The sequence below is a fragment of the Notothenia rossii genome (assembly GCF_949606895.1).
Source record: "Notothenia rossii genome assembly, chromosome: 9".
Lineage (NCBI taxonomy): Eukaryota > Metazoa > Chordata > Actinopteri > Perciformes > Nototheniidae > Notothenia > Notothenia rossii.
The window spans coordinates 66,178,190-66,192,024 of NC_136907.1; the positions used below are offsets into that span (position 1 = coordinate 66,178,190).

Here is a 13,835-nt window from a genome sequence, read left to right on the forward strand (position 1 = left end):
GAATAAAACTATTCCCATTGAATACATCTAAAATGTTTTGGGTTTTTTAAAATACAAAATAAATAAAAGTTCTTCTAACAATTTTACATTAAATTGACCCAGAGATATAAATACATATCTCGAAAAAGGTAAATTAATGTAAAATGTCTTAAACCATTGGTATAACTATTAAAGGCCAGATTTGTGCTTTTATAAATAATAGAAACTTAAGGATTTATTTGATTTGTTAAATGATTTAAAAATAATTCAAAATCTATTGTATCTGAGGTTATTCTTACATGGTGGTTATCATTATGTTTAATTTACGGTCGAGGATTGTACCTTTAAAACCTTACATTAAACTTGAAAATGTTCATGCTTGTTGTCTGGACTTTGAACGAAGGACAAGACTTAAGGGCAACTGCTCACAGATGATCAAACAACACACCAATAATGCAAGGTTTATATATTTATTAATAGCTTCAGCACACATAGACTGTACAAAAGTATAATTGTCATGGATACATAAAAAAAACATTGAGTCCACTTTTTCTTCCCATCATGCCTCTCCATTCAGTTCAAGAACACTTTCCAGCCTGAAACCAAATCCACAGTCTAGATGTTCATTCCTCTTCGCTCATCACTCTGCAGAAGGCACAGAAGCTTCTTGGAGATGTTGACGCACCACCTGATCCAGCACCTTGCTCACACCTTTACAAGCTGTCATGGCAGCTTCTATCAGAGCCTCTAAGTGATCCTGATGTAGTCTGGCGTCCATCTGCAGCAGAGCGATCTGTCCCCCCCGGGGCAGCAGTGCTAAGGCCAGAGAGCTCACTCCTCCACCTTCCTCTGCATAGCAAAGGTCAGCGAGGGGCGTCTCATCCACGAACCCGACGGTGCAGGCACACACATAGTCCCTCATGGGGATGCCTGCGTCAATCACTGCCAGAGTTGCAGCATTCACACACACGCTGTAGTTCCCGCCGTCTGACTGCAGAATCTGTTTGGAAAGAAAGATTCTGGTTTCAGCACAAATAATAAATGTCTGTATTTTCTTAATCCCTTATTTCTTACTCATCATTTACCTTGACATAGATATCTATTTGGGAGCGTGGGTAGAGCTGGGTCATCACGGCGGCTTCAAACGTCTGCTTGAGGTGGAGGCTCATCTCAGTGGACTTGCGGTCCCCGTGGGGTCTCCTCTTCCGCTCCGCCGTGCTGAAGGTGGCCATGCTGTACTGACAGTTGATAACAGCTCGATCATGACGAATCCGGCTGCGTGCGCCTCGTACCTAAGGGTCGACAAATACATCAACACTTCTGGCCTTCTCCATTCAACGTTCAATGATTAGACACAGCATTTTATCAGGTACACCTGTAAAATGTAATGCAATCCAATATAAAGTTAAGCCATACATTTTTCAAACAAAAAATTATAATTTTAGGTTAACACCATCATAGAGCTATTAAGTTAACTATGTTTATTATTGATTTGAGGTGACATATGCAGTGATATTAAACTAAGCTACTTAATGTGATTGTATATAATACTTGCATGGGGGAAACACATTTCAAAGGTTGTATGTACACTTCAACACCACATTAATTCATCAGTGATTTAAAAAACAAACATTTGAAAATACATCCCTTTGCAGGACGTTTTACAGATACTAGTCGTTATAAGATTCGAAGACCAATAATTTTGCAGAGTTGTTGTACTGGACTCCTTTCAATAGAATGTAACCATAGTGGCCTATGTACCTGAAAAAATGCCCAGGGATTGTATTGTTATCAAAACATCTCTTTGAGTTTATATGAGTAGTGTGATATTGATTTTAACAGTTTTTGTTCAGCCTAGACAATTCAAAATGTGGGTGGGGGAAACTTTGAACTGTCTGTGTGATAACTTATGATGGGCATCAGCGGAAGTGTATATCTTCAAAACACGATGGACTGTCCAACACAATAGCCTGTATTGTTTTGCATGACATTTTCTCTTGACACATGCAAATACAATTTTATTTTTCTAACGCTTGAAACTTTATTGAACATTAACCCCAATTCTGGCAGATTAAACCCGTCCTGCATTACCGCTATTACCTCTCCATCCACAGCTACTCACTTCATGCGGCCCGTACACCACAGCCAGAGCCTTGGTGTTTCCCTGCTCTAAATACGCCGAGCCGTCCGCCTGAGCGAACACACCCATGCGGGCCTGAAACTTCCGCAGCTCGGTGGCTTTTCTTCCATCTAAACGGTATCCCTGGTCCGACAGCAGCTCCAGACCCGCCATCTTTCTGAAAAGTTGGAAACGCAACGCACCACGTGTCTGACGCTGTACTACATTACCCATAGACCAACGCAATGGAAGGACTACGGCAAAACAAAAGGTCCAAATTCACGAGATTCTTTTTTGCCATAACCGTCAATCATCATATTAAAAATATACAGTAGGCCTATATATACATTGCAATCATTTTAAACAATACAAATTAATTGTTTGCATAGTGTGGTTTGATTGAGCATCAATACTGCATTAATTATATATTGTACTAATAGTTTTAGTTATATAAATAAATGACTAAATAGCCAGACAGGGGGTTATATCCTCGCAAAATTGTGATTTATTGTTTTACAAATGGTGTAAAAAATCTATTTTTTGTAAGTGCATATACTTTAATGACTTATTTTCCCTTTTAATGAGTTGGTACCAAATTATTAATATATGCACTGTGACGTGACTTCATTTCCAGGCATGCAGGTTTGCTCTAATTAGCTGACTCTTAAATGCTGTTCTGGGGTCCTACTATGTCTGGACTATGTGGATGAGTTGGGACATGGCTATACAATTTCTATGCAAGTGTTCAAATGAATCGAATGTGAGTCTGACAATGCATGGAGAGTATCACAACGTAAACACTTTTAAAAATAAAATTTATTAGCATCTCTAATGTGTATAAATAAAAACATATATGAAACAATGTATATACGTATGATGTAATGAGATTAACAATAACAGGGTTACATGTGATACAAAGGAGCAGTCTTTATTTTAGCCAGTGTATTGTGAGGAAAACTGTACCTTTAAATCAAGCCTTCAAATATGCATACCTATAAGTTGCAAATCTACATTCTTTGATAAGAATGAAACAGAAATCTGTCAGGGATTGTAACAGGGAGAATATGGTGAATATGAAGTTTTGCGTTCCTGTTTTTTAAGATTTTAAAACATCTTTGATTTAATACATTACAAATTCTGTACTTTTAAGGTTTCAATGACAATGTAGAGGCACAGAGCCTCAACACTATTCACACCGACGTTCTCAACTTAACATTACACTAAATAAAAATCCTCAAAAGGATTCCACTTCACTCTTTTCCGTTTACTGAAGTCACATTGTTCCAAAGACTCGTAACAAAGGTCTTTATACGCAGACCTGAAATCTAGGGACAATATGACTATAATGTTAGACACAGCGACAAAAGAAAAGTTAGATACCAAATGACAAACTTTACATGTGACTAACAGATCCAAAAGGATCAAACAAACAACTGGATTTGCATTTGACCAATGTAACAAGGTTTGTCATTTTCTGCAATGGCTTGCTGTGCCTGGGTCAGAATACCAAGAGGACAGTGAATGGATACTTTCGTGGGAGCCTTAGGACTTGGCTCTCTAGGCAAAAAGCAAAGAAAGGAAAGGACCTTTATTCTTGTGTCACCCAAAGTTGTCTATTTGGTCATGCTTTTAACACTCAACGTGTTCAAATGTCTTAAGAAAACTGACAGATATGCACATAGGACGAATGCTACCTTTGAAAGCTGGCCATAATTAGTTTTTATAATAGCCAATGTGATTTGTAACAGACCATAAAGCACACACCGCTGACAACTGGAGGGAATAGCTTACAACCCAACTGTCACCATGACAGTTACAATAAGTGGACTATTATTGGCCATTGTCAGTTTTTCCTCATAAATTGAAAAAGATCACATTTTAAAAGGGGAGAACAACATCTTAGACTAACTGCTTCAAAGTAAAAAAACAAAACGGTGGATAGGTACAAAAAAAAAAGAAAAGAAAAAGTGGTGTGTCTGCTTTAATACGCAGGTGTACGTGACAGTGAGAGGTTATCGGCACACAAGGATCATGGCGACCTCATTCAGCCTTATGGAATGAAGGGACTATGTAGTAGATCTGAAAAACGATGGTCTCTGCTCCATCCCAAGTCTTTAGAAGAGTGCAAAGATCCCCTTATTTCCCTGATATATCCATGGTAACGCATCCTAAAACTCTGCAAACTCCTTCCCGCATTTTTCCGTTACAGAAACGCGGATTTCTTCCTCCTCGTAGTCGTCGAAGTTGCTGGTGTCCCCTGGGCCTCTGCACTTTGGTATGAACGGAGCTTCCACCTGCGAGAACAAGAGCAATACATATTTGAATAGCCAGAAGAAAGGAAATCATTTATTTCTCCGAGGAAGGACAGACTGTCTTCCAGAGAAATCGTCAAAAATGTTAAGTAACCTACCTTAAAACAATGAACCTTCTAGAATAAAACTGGCATGAATGAATGATGTTAACACTGAATTAAAGTTAAAAAGGCTCGGTGTTCTTTTTGAGACCTTTAGGGTGTAAAACTCTCTTCCTTTACACAGACAAAATAAGGGAGAACTGGTCCAATACTTTTTATGAAACTCTCCAAAGCCACTTTCAGTCAGTTGACCCAATATTCCTGATTTGAGCTTTCTTCTTAGTTATTTTTGTGAATTAAAGAAAGCTTCTTCCTGGTTCACAAAGAAGTGCAACGCCATAGATTTCTTCAAAAGAGAAAGTATGAATGCGTGCACCTACATTTCTAAATAATCATGTCTTCCCCTCTTGACAGCAGGACACTTTCCCACCTTCAAGTGTTGCAAGTTCAAATGTTATAAACACTTTTGCCTTTGGATATGGTCAGACCACGCTTTGTACAAAGTGGTTCATCTCAAGAATACTTCAGCATTAGCAGGGAATAGCTCAAATCAAAGATTTGGTTTTGCATATTTCAGTAAACCTTGCCTTGATTGAAAACTATTACGTGATGTGTTTTTTCACAATGATTAACACTCAAAAGTAGATTTTTAGATTTACCACCGTTTTCACGTTTTTTAGTTTTTCAGATTTGTCTTGTAAGGCCCCTACACCATCACACCAAGCCGATTTCGGCCGTCGATAGATGTCTGGCCATCGATGAGCGTCTTGTCGCTCTACTCAGATTGGTGTGTCCCGCACCGTTGTGTCTTTCGGCCGTGCCGACAGCTTGTCGGCAAAAGAAATCACTCTGATTGACGGCTATTATTTGTCGTTTTCATCTCACCTGGACGCAAGAATCTATGAAGAAACCAAAGACCAACTCAGTTGCCAGGTAATCTGCTGCCACACTTCCTGCATGAGGTGGACAATAGCTTCTTCAAGTATTTTACGGACAGGACCCTGGACGATATGGCTATTTTTTTTTTAAATTGTAGGCTTATTACTTACTATTTTTATCTTATTGTATTTTAGTCGATTGTAATAAACCACTTTTTAACGCTACTGCAAAATACAAAACTTTATTTCGTACCTTGATACTACAGCCATTAGATAACACAACATTAGAATAAGGATCAAATTAGCTATACTACAATAAAAGTCAGAAGATACAGATGTACATGATGATACATCATTTGCCTTTCATCGTTATGATGTTGTATATGAATATAATCTTGGATTATAATTACTGATGCATGGAATGTGGTAGCAGCTGTACTTTAAGGTTGCCAGCCACAATGCTTAAATTGTTTCTTTCTGCTTCAGAGAGCTGAAGTTTGTATATATCACACAGTCGGTCTTCCGGTTGCCTCTTTTGAAGGACGAATACACACTACCGCCGCCTGCTGGTAAAGAGAGTTATTAACAGTCCGTCCGTCGGGACATGTTCTTTGGTGTAAGCTTGGTGTGTAGGGGCCTTTACACATTTCAACATATTTCAAAATCAACCAAAACCTATGTTCCAATTGTTCGACATTTAATCAATTATAGTTCTTGCAGAGTATATAAAACAACATCAAGGCCTTCCTGGCTGTGATTCTGTTTTCACAATTTTTTTTAAATAAACCATTTCATCAGCGTTTTCTCATTACAGTTTTTTACGGAGTGAAGTTCATACTCTCTGAGGCCAAAGCTTGACATGCCACAAACAGAAGTCTTCAGTGTTTCTGCAAAGCAGTCAGTCCACCTCCGTCGACTCTGTGTTTACTAAACACTTAGTGTTTGGCTGTCTGAGATCAGTCAATGAAGGTGGAACGATAGAGGAAGACATGGCTTTAGCTGGGATTCCAAACGTAGATGGGTGTGTTTGTGTGCAGGCCAAGCCACCTGAGGTCCTTTTCAAAGTTCAGGACACTGAAAGGTTTATGAAGCTCGGAATAACTCAAAAAGTGTCATCACTAACCCTTTAATGTAACTTAATGGGGAAATGAATTAAAATGACTATTTATTTATAAATGTGCACTGCAGATAACTAAATAACACAAAATGAATCTGATTACTTATCGGCACAGGTGTGGCGATTTTTGCTCTTCTCATCTTTCTTTCATTTAAAAAAATACATGTATTATTGAGGAAAGATGTAGTCCATGTCTACCATAAAAGTAAATTCAATCAATTTGGTAACTATATAGACTTATTAATTATCAACAGTAACAAATAAACATTGTGAAAACTAAAACGCCTTTTGCAACAAAAAAAAACATTACAGTCTGATGTTGATACAGCAATCTTAAGGATGCCAAATGTACTTCACCAAATAGTGGCCGTAAACATACATTATAGTGTCCCAGATTTTCTGTTCGTTAAAGCCGCTATTTTTCACCACCAGTAACTATTTTAAAGCATGTGGTAAACACTAAATAAAGGAAGAGCATCAATAGTTTAAGCAAAAAAGTAGTATGATTGTATAACGATTAAAGGTTAAACACAATCAATGGAGTTCTAGCCTGAGCTTAATATGTACTTTGATTAATCGAAGAGCTCCATTATCATTGTCACCCTGCAAAATGCCATGTAGCTCACAGCCAGCAGAGGAGCTGAGTCACCACCAAGTGAAAAAACAACAGCACTGGATTGATGAACTGTCCTCTGATAACTTCCCAGAAACAAAATAGTATAAAACAATACAGTCGAAGCATCGTGGCTGGGAATCTTTCAACTACCAAATAAAAAAAAACAGTATGAACAAATCAATATCTAATTGACTTGTTTTTTTTAAAGAGGTAACAGTGTTTGGTGAGACCACAAAATGCTCTTGGTATCTTGCCTTTCTCTCGTAGATGGCGATCCAGTCTGTTGTGGCGAACCATTTGTGGCCTTTGATGTCGTTCACTCCGTTCTTCAGGTTGCCGTAACGTTTAGTCAGATCCACCTGCAGCAGGTTTCTCAAAAGGTCCTTCAGGTCGGAGCTGAAGTGGGACGGGAATCGTACCTAGAGAGAAGAAGACAAACCTTTCTTAGAAAAACGTTTTAACAGTTAAAAAAGGGAGATGGGCTAATTTATCATCTATTGGTTGAAACTAGATGGTTGTCAGCTTATCCGCCATGACTGGTCATCGTATTTCAGTCTTGCCAGTTAAATGAACAGACAAAATGGTTAACCTTGCACAAACGGTAAAGTCAAAGCCTTACTCATACAACATGACGCCCCAGTGGAATTTTTTCAGACATAAAGCTTGCAATTACTCCGCGAGTCCAAAATAAGCGAAAAAAAAAAAAGGTTTTCACAGAAGGTCCTGATATTGGTGCAGTTTATAAGAACATTTCAATTATGTAATCGCTAATGTTTTATTATTAAACTTAGAATCAATTAAAATATAATATAAAATGTTCCATTAAAAAAGAAAGCACAAAATGTTTGTGTATGCTGTCAATATATGGTTTACAAAGTTAGAAATCCAAAACGACAGGTCTAACAATTGCACTTTACATCTCTAGATGAAATCTGGGGTTTGCACATGCGAAAAAGCACAATTAAAAGTGTTTCATGTAAACGTATCCAAAAACGAAAAAACCTTACCTTTCCAGACACGATCTTCTCATAGATCTGAATGGGCTGATCTGCAAAGAATGGAGGGTATCCAGCTGCCATTTCGTAGATGAGGACTCCGAGGGCCCACCAGTCCACGGCTTTGTTATAGCCCTAACAAGAAAAGAGACAGATATTGCTGTTACTTCATTGTTAAGACGTCCTTTACATGTGTGCTACCGTGTGTGTGTGTGTGTGTGTGTGTGTGTGTGTGTGTGTGTGTGTGTGTGTGTGTGTGTGTGTGTGTGTGTGTGTGTGTGTGTGTGTGTGTGTGTTTGTCTCTACACTGTTGGATCTGTGCATTTAAGATAACTGTAAAAGTGTCCATACTTTGCTGAGGATGATTTCTGGTGCCAGGTACTCCGGTGTCCCACACAACGTCCAGGTCCTGCCTTTTACACGCTTGGCAAATCCAAAGTCTGTCACCTTTAAGGAGCATATATACAATGCATGGGTCAAGTGTCGCCTTATAAGACAGGGCAGCATTATGCTTTGATTCGTTGTTGTTGCTGTTGTTGTTGTTGTTGTTGTTGTTGTTGTTGTAGCTCACCTGAATGTATCCGTGGTGGTCAATGAGAAGGTTCTCAGGTTTCAGATCTCTGTATATGAGATCTAGTGAATGGAGGTACTCAAATGTCAGCACTATCTGGGCGGCGTAAAATCGAGCATGTGGTTCACTGTAGGAGGAGGAGGAGGAGGAGGAGGAGGAGGAGAAGAAGAAGAAGAAGAAGAAGGGTGGTCACTTCTCTGTCACGAACAAATCAATGTATGTTATGACACATGGCAGAAAATAAAGAGTAAATTCAATATTTGGACACTGTGTATTTGTATGGAATTAGTTGATGACAAAACTAACCTGAACCTTCCAATTCGTCTTAGGTGTGAGAACATCTCTCCTCCTGGAACGTACTCCATCACCATGTACAAGTTGGAGTTGTCCTAAAAGAAAAAATCAAAAATAAACTTGCTCCAAAACTGAATAATGGAATTTCAGTTACGATAATAAATGAATTTTAAAAAACACACTTTACCTTAAACGCATAATCGAGTCTGACGAGAAAGGGGAAGCTCACAGCCTGTAGTATCCTCTTCTCGTTTAGTGTGTGTTCTATTTGCTTGAGTTTCACCACCTGACAGATAACAAGAGATAAGATGACCTTGTCGGGCAAATCTCAAATCAACACAAACACATTTTAAATGTTATTTTAGGGAGATAAGGAGGTTACTGTATTAAGTGTACACGGCACATGTAAACACTTTTATCTAGAGGAAAATGTTCCATGAGGCCCAACTCTGGCTCCCACTGACCTTTTGCTTGTCCAGTATTTTCATGGCAAAGTATTGCTCTGTGCCTTTGTGTTTCACCAGCATGACTCTTCCAAATGAGCCAGTACCCAGGGTCTTTAATCTCTCAAAGTCATCTAGGCACGTAGTGCTCTGTGGAAATAAAACAGTTTGTTAGCCTCTATGGACGTAGCTACGGAACATTGTGTTTAAATCATTTTTCCTTATTCCCACCTGTGCTGGGCATTCCCATTTCCGTAAGAAATCTTCTTTGGCTTTGGCTAGAAACTCTTTTACTACAAAACGAAAGAGCACAGACAGATACAGTTAGCATACACTCGTGTAGAGAAAAAGCTGGATTATTTACATTAAAACACATTTGAGTTCAAGATTAAACTGGCAAAAATACCAAAATGCTATCATACTAAAAAAGGGGATAGTTAAAACATGTCAAATGACATTTAAACTGTAAATCAATGGAGAAAAACATGTGCAACGTCAACTCTCATCTGGATATACATTAGATGTGACTACCAACACTTTGCTCTGAAGAGACATGACAACACACAAAACACAAGACAACAACATTCAAGACTAGTGATGCATGCCAAGACACTCTGGATATTCTGTTATTTAGTAGCCTCCAAAGGAAGGGGGAAAAACAACACTTATAATTACAGGGTAAGGTTCTCTGGGCATCTTGTGCATAGATACATATTACAGTATGGGGGAAGGCTATTAAACACAGCAGAAGAAATGGTAAGCAAAGACAAACCAATGTATGGAAAATCCAGATTGAGAGAATGAGGATAACAAAAACACGGACTTATTAACAAAGCACGCAATAAAGGCAAGCAGCACAACTAGCAAGTACTATGAATAAAAACGAATGTCGTTCTGCCATACTGTTCATCTTTGGGAGGAATGTGCATACCAAAAGTCTCTATTGATCACCAAGGTTTTGCAGGAACAACCACCCAGATGGATGGGATGATACGGAAGAGAAGACAGAGAGAAATATAGAGTTCATGTACATAACAACAAGTATAAAAGATCAACAAACATGAAGATATGTAGTGGATAAAAGAGACAGGAATGAAAACAGAGTTGACAATCACCCGAGGAATTTAAACATAGACTGACAGTCTACTGCGGTATTTGAGGAACAGGTGTAACAAAATGGCATGAAGCTGAGATTCAGTCGTGCACATTAGGTCAGATGGACAAGATAATACTGCTAGAGAACAAACTATTGCAAACCTATATTACACAACAAAGATTTAAAAGAATGTATGAAGCCTATAATGAGTTTTTTTCCTGCGTTTTAATCTGAGAATGTCTCTCCTGATAATAGTTTTGAAACTATGATGAATTCGTACAATATAGTTCATATAAAAACGATCTGCAACTATTCTGATAATTGATTACATTTTAAATTAAAAAGGGAGAAAAAAACATTTCATAGTTTTAGCTTCTAGATTGTCAGGATCTGCTGCGTGTGTGTCTTATGTAGGAATGAAACTATTATCCATACTATTATACTACTGTACTATTACAACACTACTATATCAATACACCAACCTCTACTATATATATATACTATCTACAAAGGCGACGATGTCCGACCAACCGTCCTCAAACCTCAAGATATTCTTATCTTTGGCATTCTTGCTTGAAACAGTTTATACATCAAGGTAATTTACGTTTAAAAAATACTACACAGACTAATCACTTTAGCAACAAACCTTCAACATGGTAGGCAGCTCTGGTTTATACTGACCGATTAAAGAAAAGAATGTGCAGATTGCTTGAAATTGAAAAAAGTTAGTTGCAAGGCAACAAAACAACATTCATTATGAGTTAATATCCCCTATCCACTCACAGAAACTTTAAACAGTTAAATAATATGAGGGTATTTTTGTCCCGACAAATGTCTCTCCAACATTTGGTACCTAGGGAGACAAACAAAATGGTCCGAAGCCAGCACAGTTGGCCATCTTGAAAGCAATGCCAAAATCCGGACAAGCATAACATGGTTCAGTTATGTCGGCCTGTTCTGTTACACAACAGAGTGAAACACAATACACGGGCACAGTGAAATAAAATAGGTGTCATGATGGCAGCTGTTTAATTTCCCTGTGCAAGCGTGACTGCCTTGGTGCTACTGGCAGCTATATATACAGTAAACACAGGTACTCCAGTGTATATATACAACTCCGTAGGCCACCAGGTCGTCCTGTCAGAGCGACTACGCACCACACAAATCTGCAGCTCAGGGCACAGTGTCAGCTTAAACGGGTTTAACAGTTAGCCACAGCGCAGGATCTAGGGATCATAGTTACACTCAAAAGATATGGTGGCACAAAGGGAAGTATTGCTGATCTGATCATCTCTGTCTGCCTGCGTGTCTCTGGCTGGCACTGCTCACTGCGCCTGCATGTTCTTTCTCAACAGGTCAATAAATCTCAGGGAAGGTATTTCACTGCATCATAAAGTGAGGCTACTTCAAACAAACTAATCGTGTAACTGAACAGTCAGTACTCTGCGTGTTTTTAAGATAATACAAATAAATGAAGGTAGTTTCAGTGACGGATTTCGTGCAATCAATTCTGTATAACAACAACACCCACAGCTTTTATGTTTACAGCCAGGTATAGGGGAAACATTAGTGATTTATCATTCAGGAGGATGCTCAATGATGACCAGCTGCACACATCAAAGTATACCAGCACAAAGTAAAACTGTCCTGGCCCCAGTTACGTCAAACCTTTCAAAGCTTGTAATGCCCCTTATCCTCTGACGAAGGTCTGATGACAAGCCGCTCCAGTCAATGACGAGCTCAATGAGAGAAGTCAGCCTTGATGGACCTCTACCATGGCAAGATTAGAAAAAGGGGCTCTAAATAAACACAAATGTCACAATACAACTGTTTCTGTCTGAGCGGGCGTGCATATGCTGGGAAGACACTAGTAGGTCCCAGTTTTATGAATGGAAAGAGCACATTTGTCATTTCTTCACCATATTTGGTCAGGGTGCTGTGCAGTAAGAAAGCTTTGTTTATGTAGCCAAGAATAAGATGTGGCAGAGAAGACAGAGGCAGAAACAATCCCACACTGCCTTTAAGTTAAATGTATTGGTTATTAAAAACAATAAGTACAGTAAGACTCATATACTGATTTGTATTAAGTAAAAGGGGGGATGATGAGATGATGCTAATTTTGAAACGTTTAGTCAAAGGGTTTAGATAGTAATCGACAAAACACGCCACGGCTAACTGTGTGTGTGCAGGCCTGAACAGCTACGACCATCAAGAGGCAATGAAATGACAGGGGCCTTCTGAGGGCTAATCCCCCTCCCCACAGCTAAAGTTAGCAGGCTAGCTGGTCATCAAACTGGGTCTTTCTTGTGCTCCAATTGCCATGCAAACAACCCTTTTAACGCGTGAAATCATCAATAAGGGGAATTTATCGATACCTATTGATTTCACGGCGCTGTAACAGGCTTTAATGGGATGTTAACACTGTCAACGCTCCCCCTGCTCCCCACCCCCTTGCAGCCAAGAAAACCACAACATCCACGGGGTCTTTATGCTAACAGCTAACTTAGCTAGGCCATTTTCGTACTCATGTAACGTGCAAAAATCACACCAAAAAATTCCAAGCTTTGACAAATATCGACACATAAAAAGGGCGAGTGTTTTGCAGCGCTCTTTGGATAACAGTGCGGGGGATGACGGACGCACGGCCCTCCCCTGCTTTCAACAATACTGTACCACAGTTTCAGTGTAATAACAGGCTAGCTACCGTTATTGAGGAGGGTTCATAAATGTAACATAAAACACAGTTAAAGCCCAAAAACTCACCGCTCTCCAGCTCGTTGCCCTTCTTGGCGGTGGCAGCGTTCCCCATGGTGTGGAAGACACGGCGGTCGCTCCGACTGAGAGGAGATGGCGGAGGCTAGCTAACACTTCTTCCTACAGCTGATATCCCCCTTTTTAAAAATAGGGGAAAAACCCAAACCGATGCAAATGTTAAGTCGGTTCAAACGTCAGGAAATACAGTCGAGTATCCCTTCCAGCGACACCCCCTCTGTCTCTCCCTCTCCTTCTTCCCTGGGACAGATTTTCGCTGTTGCAGGTTCAGGAGTGTGGTTGACATGAAGCTAGCGGTCACTTGTGTCTCAGCTGCTCCCCCCCTCACCCGCAACACTCAGATGCATTCACGGTGCGCTGAGAGATGTCTGTGTCAAGATACCAAAACGTGTCTTGCTTCCGCAGTTTTGGAGCATCATGATTGCATTTACAGATATGAATGGCATTCAGGTACAAGTTTGCGTGACTTAACTAGAGGGTTATTATTATAACTCAGGCAGGCAGAAATGCATGTTATTTTTTTTATTTGTATTTTGTTGGCTTATCCAGCTGTTAATAGATTCAAAGGCGCCTTCAGGAGTGTTCGTAGGGATATAATAAGC

General features: G+C 39.4%; 2 protein-coding genes across 2 annotated transcripts; both read right to left on the bottom strand.

The window, feature by feature from the left end:
* Nucleotides 1–435: 435 nt before the first annotated feature.
* On the bottom strand, nucleotides 436–2,364 carry exosc4 (exosome component 4). The gene is made up of 3 exons (XM_079651863.1): nucleotides 2,102–2,364; nucleotides 1,065–1,271; nucleotides 436–979 (listed from the first exon to the last, which is right to left on the bottom strand). Exons 1-3 carry the CDS (start codon nucleotides 2,330–2,332, stop codon nucleotides 620–622), a joined length of 798 nt encoding a protein of 265 aa, XP_079507989.1. The 5' UTR covers nucleotides 2,333–2,364; the 3' UTR covers nucleotides 436–619.
* A 532-nt stretch (nucleotides 2,365–2,896) lies between these two features.
* prkacbb (protein kinase, cAMP-dependent, catalytic, beta b) lies at nucleotides 2,897–13,592 on the bottom strand. Its single transcript, XM_079651862.1, has 10 exons — nucleotides 13,225–13,592; nucleotides 9,597–9,658; nucleotides 9,387–9,515; nucleotides 9,110–9,208; nucleotides 8,935–9,017; nucleotides 8,629–8,755; nucleotides 8,409–8,504; nucleotides 8,070–8,192; nucleotides 7,317–7,481; nucleotides 2,897–4,392 (listed from the first exon to the last, which is right to left on the bottom strand). Exons 1-10 carry the CDS (start codon nucleotides 13,268–13,270, stop codon nucleotides 4,267–4,269), a joined length of 1,056 nt encoding a protein of 351 aa, XP_079507988.1. The 5' UTR covers nucleotides 13,271–13,592; the 3' UTR covers nucleotides 2,897–4,266.
* Between the last annotated feature and the right edge of the window lie 243 nt (nucleotides 13,593–13,835).

What these genes read in the sequence shown, in the direction of transcription:
- exosc4 (XM_079651863.1), bottom strand. Translation starts at nt 2,332, where the DNA reads ATGGGTAATGTAGTACAGCGTCAGACACGTGGTGCGTTGCGTTTCCAA. An exon ending in TGGTGTACGGGCCGCATGAA is followed by an intron (nt 1,272 to 2,101) that starts GTGAGTAGCTGT and finishes GTCGACCCTTAG; the next exon opens with GTACGAGGCGCACGCAGCCG. An exon ending in AAATAGATATCTATGTCAAG is followed by an intron (nt 980 to 1,064) that starts GTAAATGATGAG and finishes CTTTCCAAACAG; the next exon opens with ATTCTGCAGTCAGACGGCGG.
- prkacbb (XM_079651862.1), bottom strand. Translation starts at nt 13,270, where the DNA reads ATGGGGAACGCTGCCACCGCCAAGAAGGGCAACGAGCTGGAGAGCG. An exon ending in AATGGGAATGCCCAGCACAG is followed by an intron (nt 9,516 to 9,596) that starts GTGGGAATAAGG and finishes TTATTTCCACAG; the next exon opens with AGCACTACGTGCCTAGATGA. An exon ending in TCGCCATCTACGAGAGAAAG is followed by an intron (nt 4,393 to 7,316) that starts GCAAGATACCAA and finishes TTGTTCTCGCAG; the next exon opens with GTGGAAGCTCCGTTCATACC.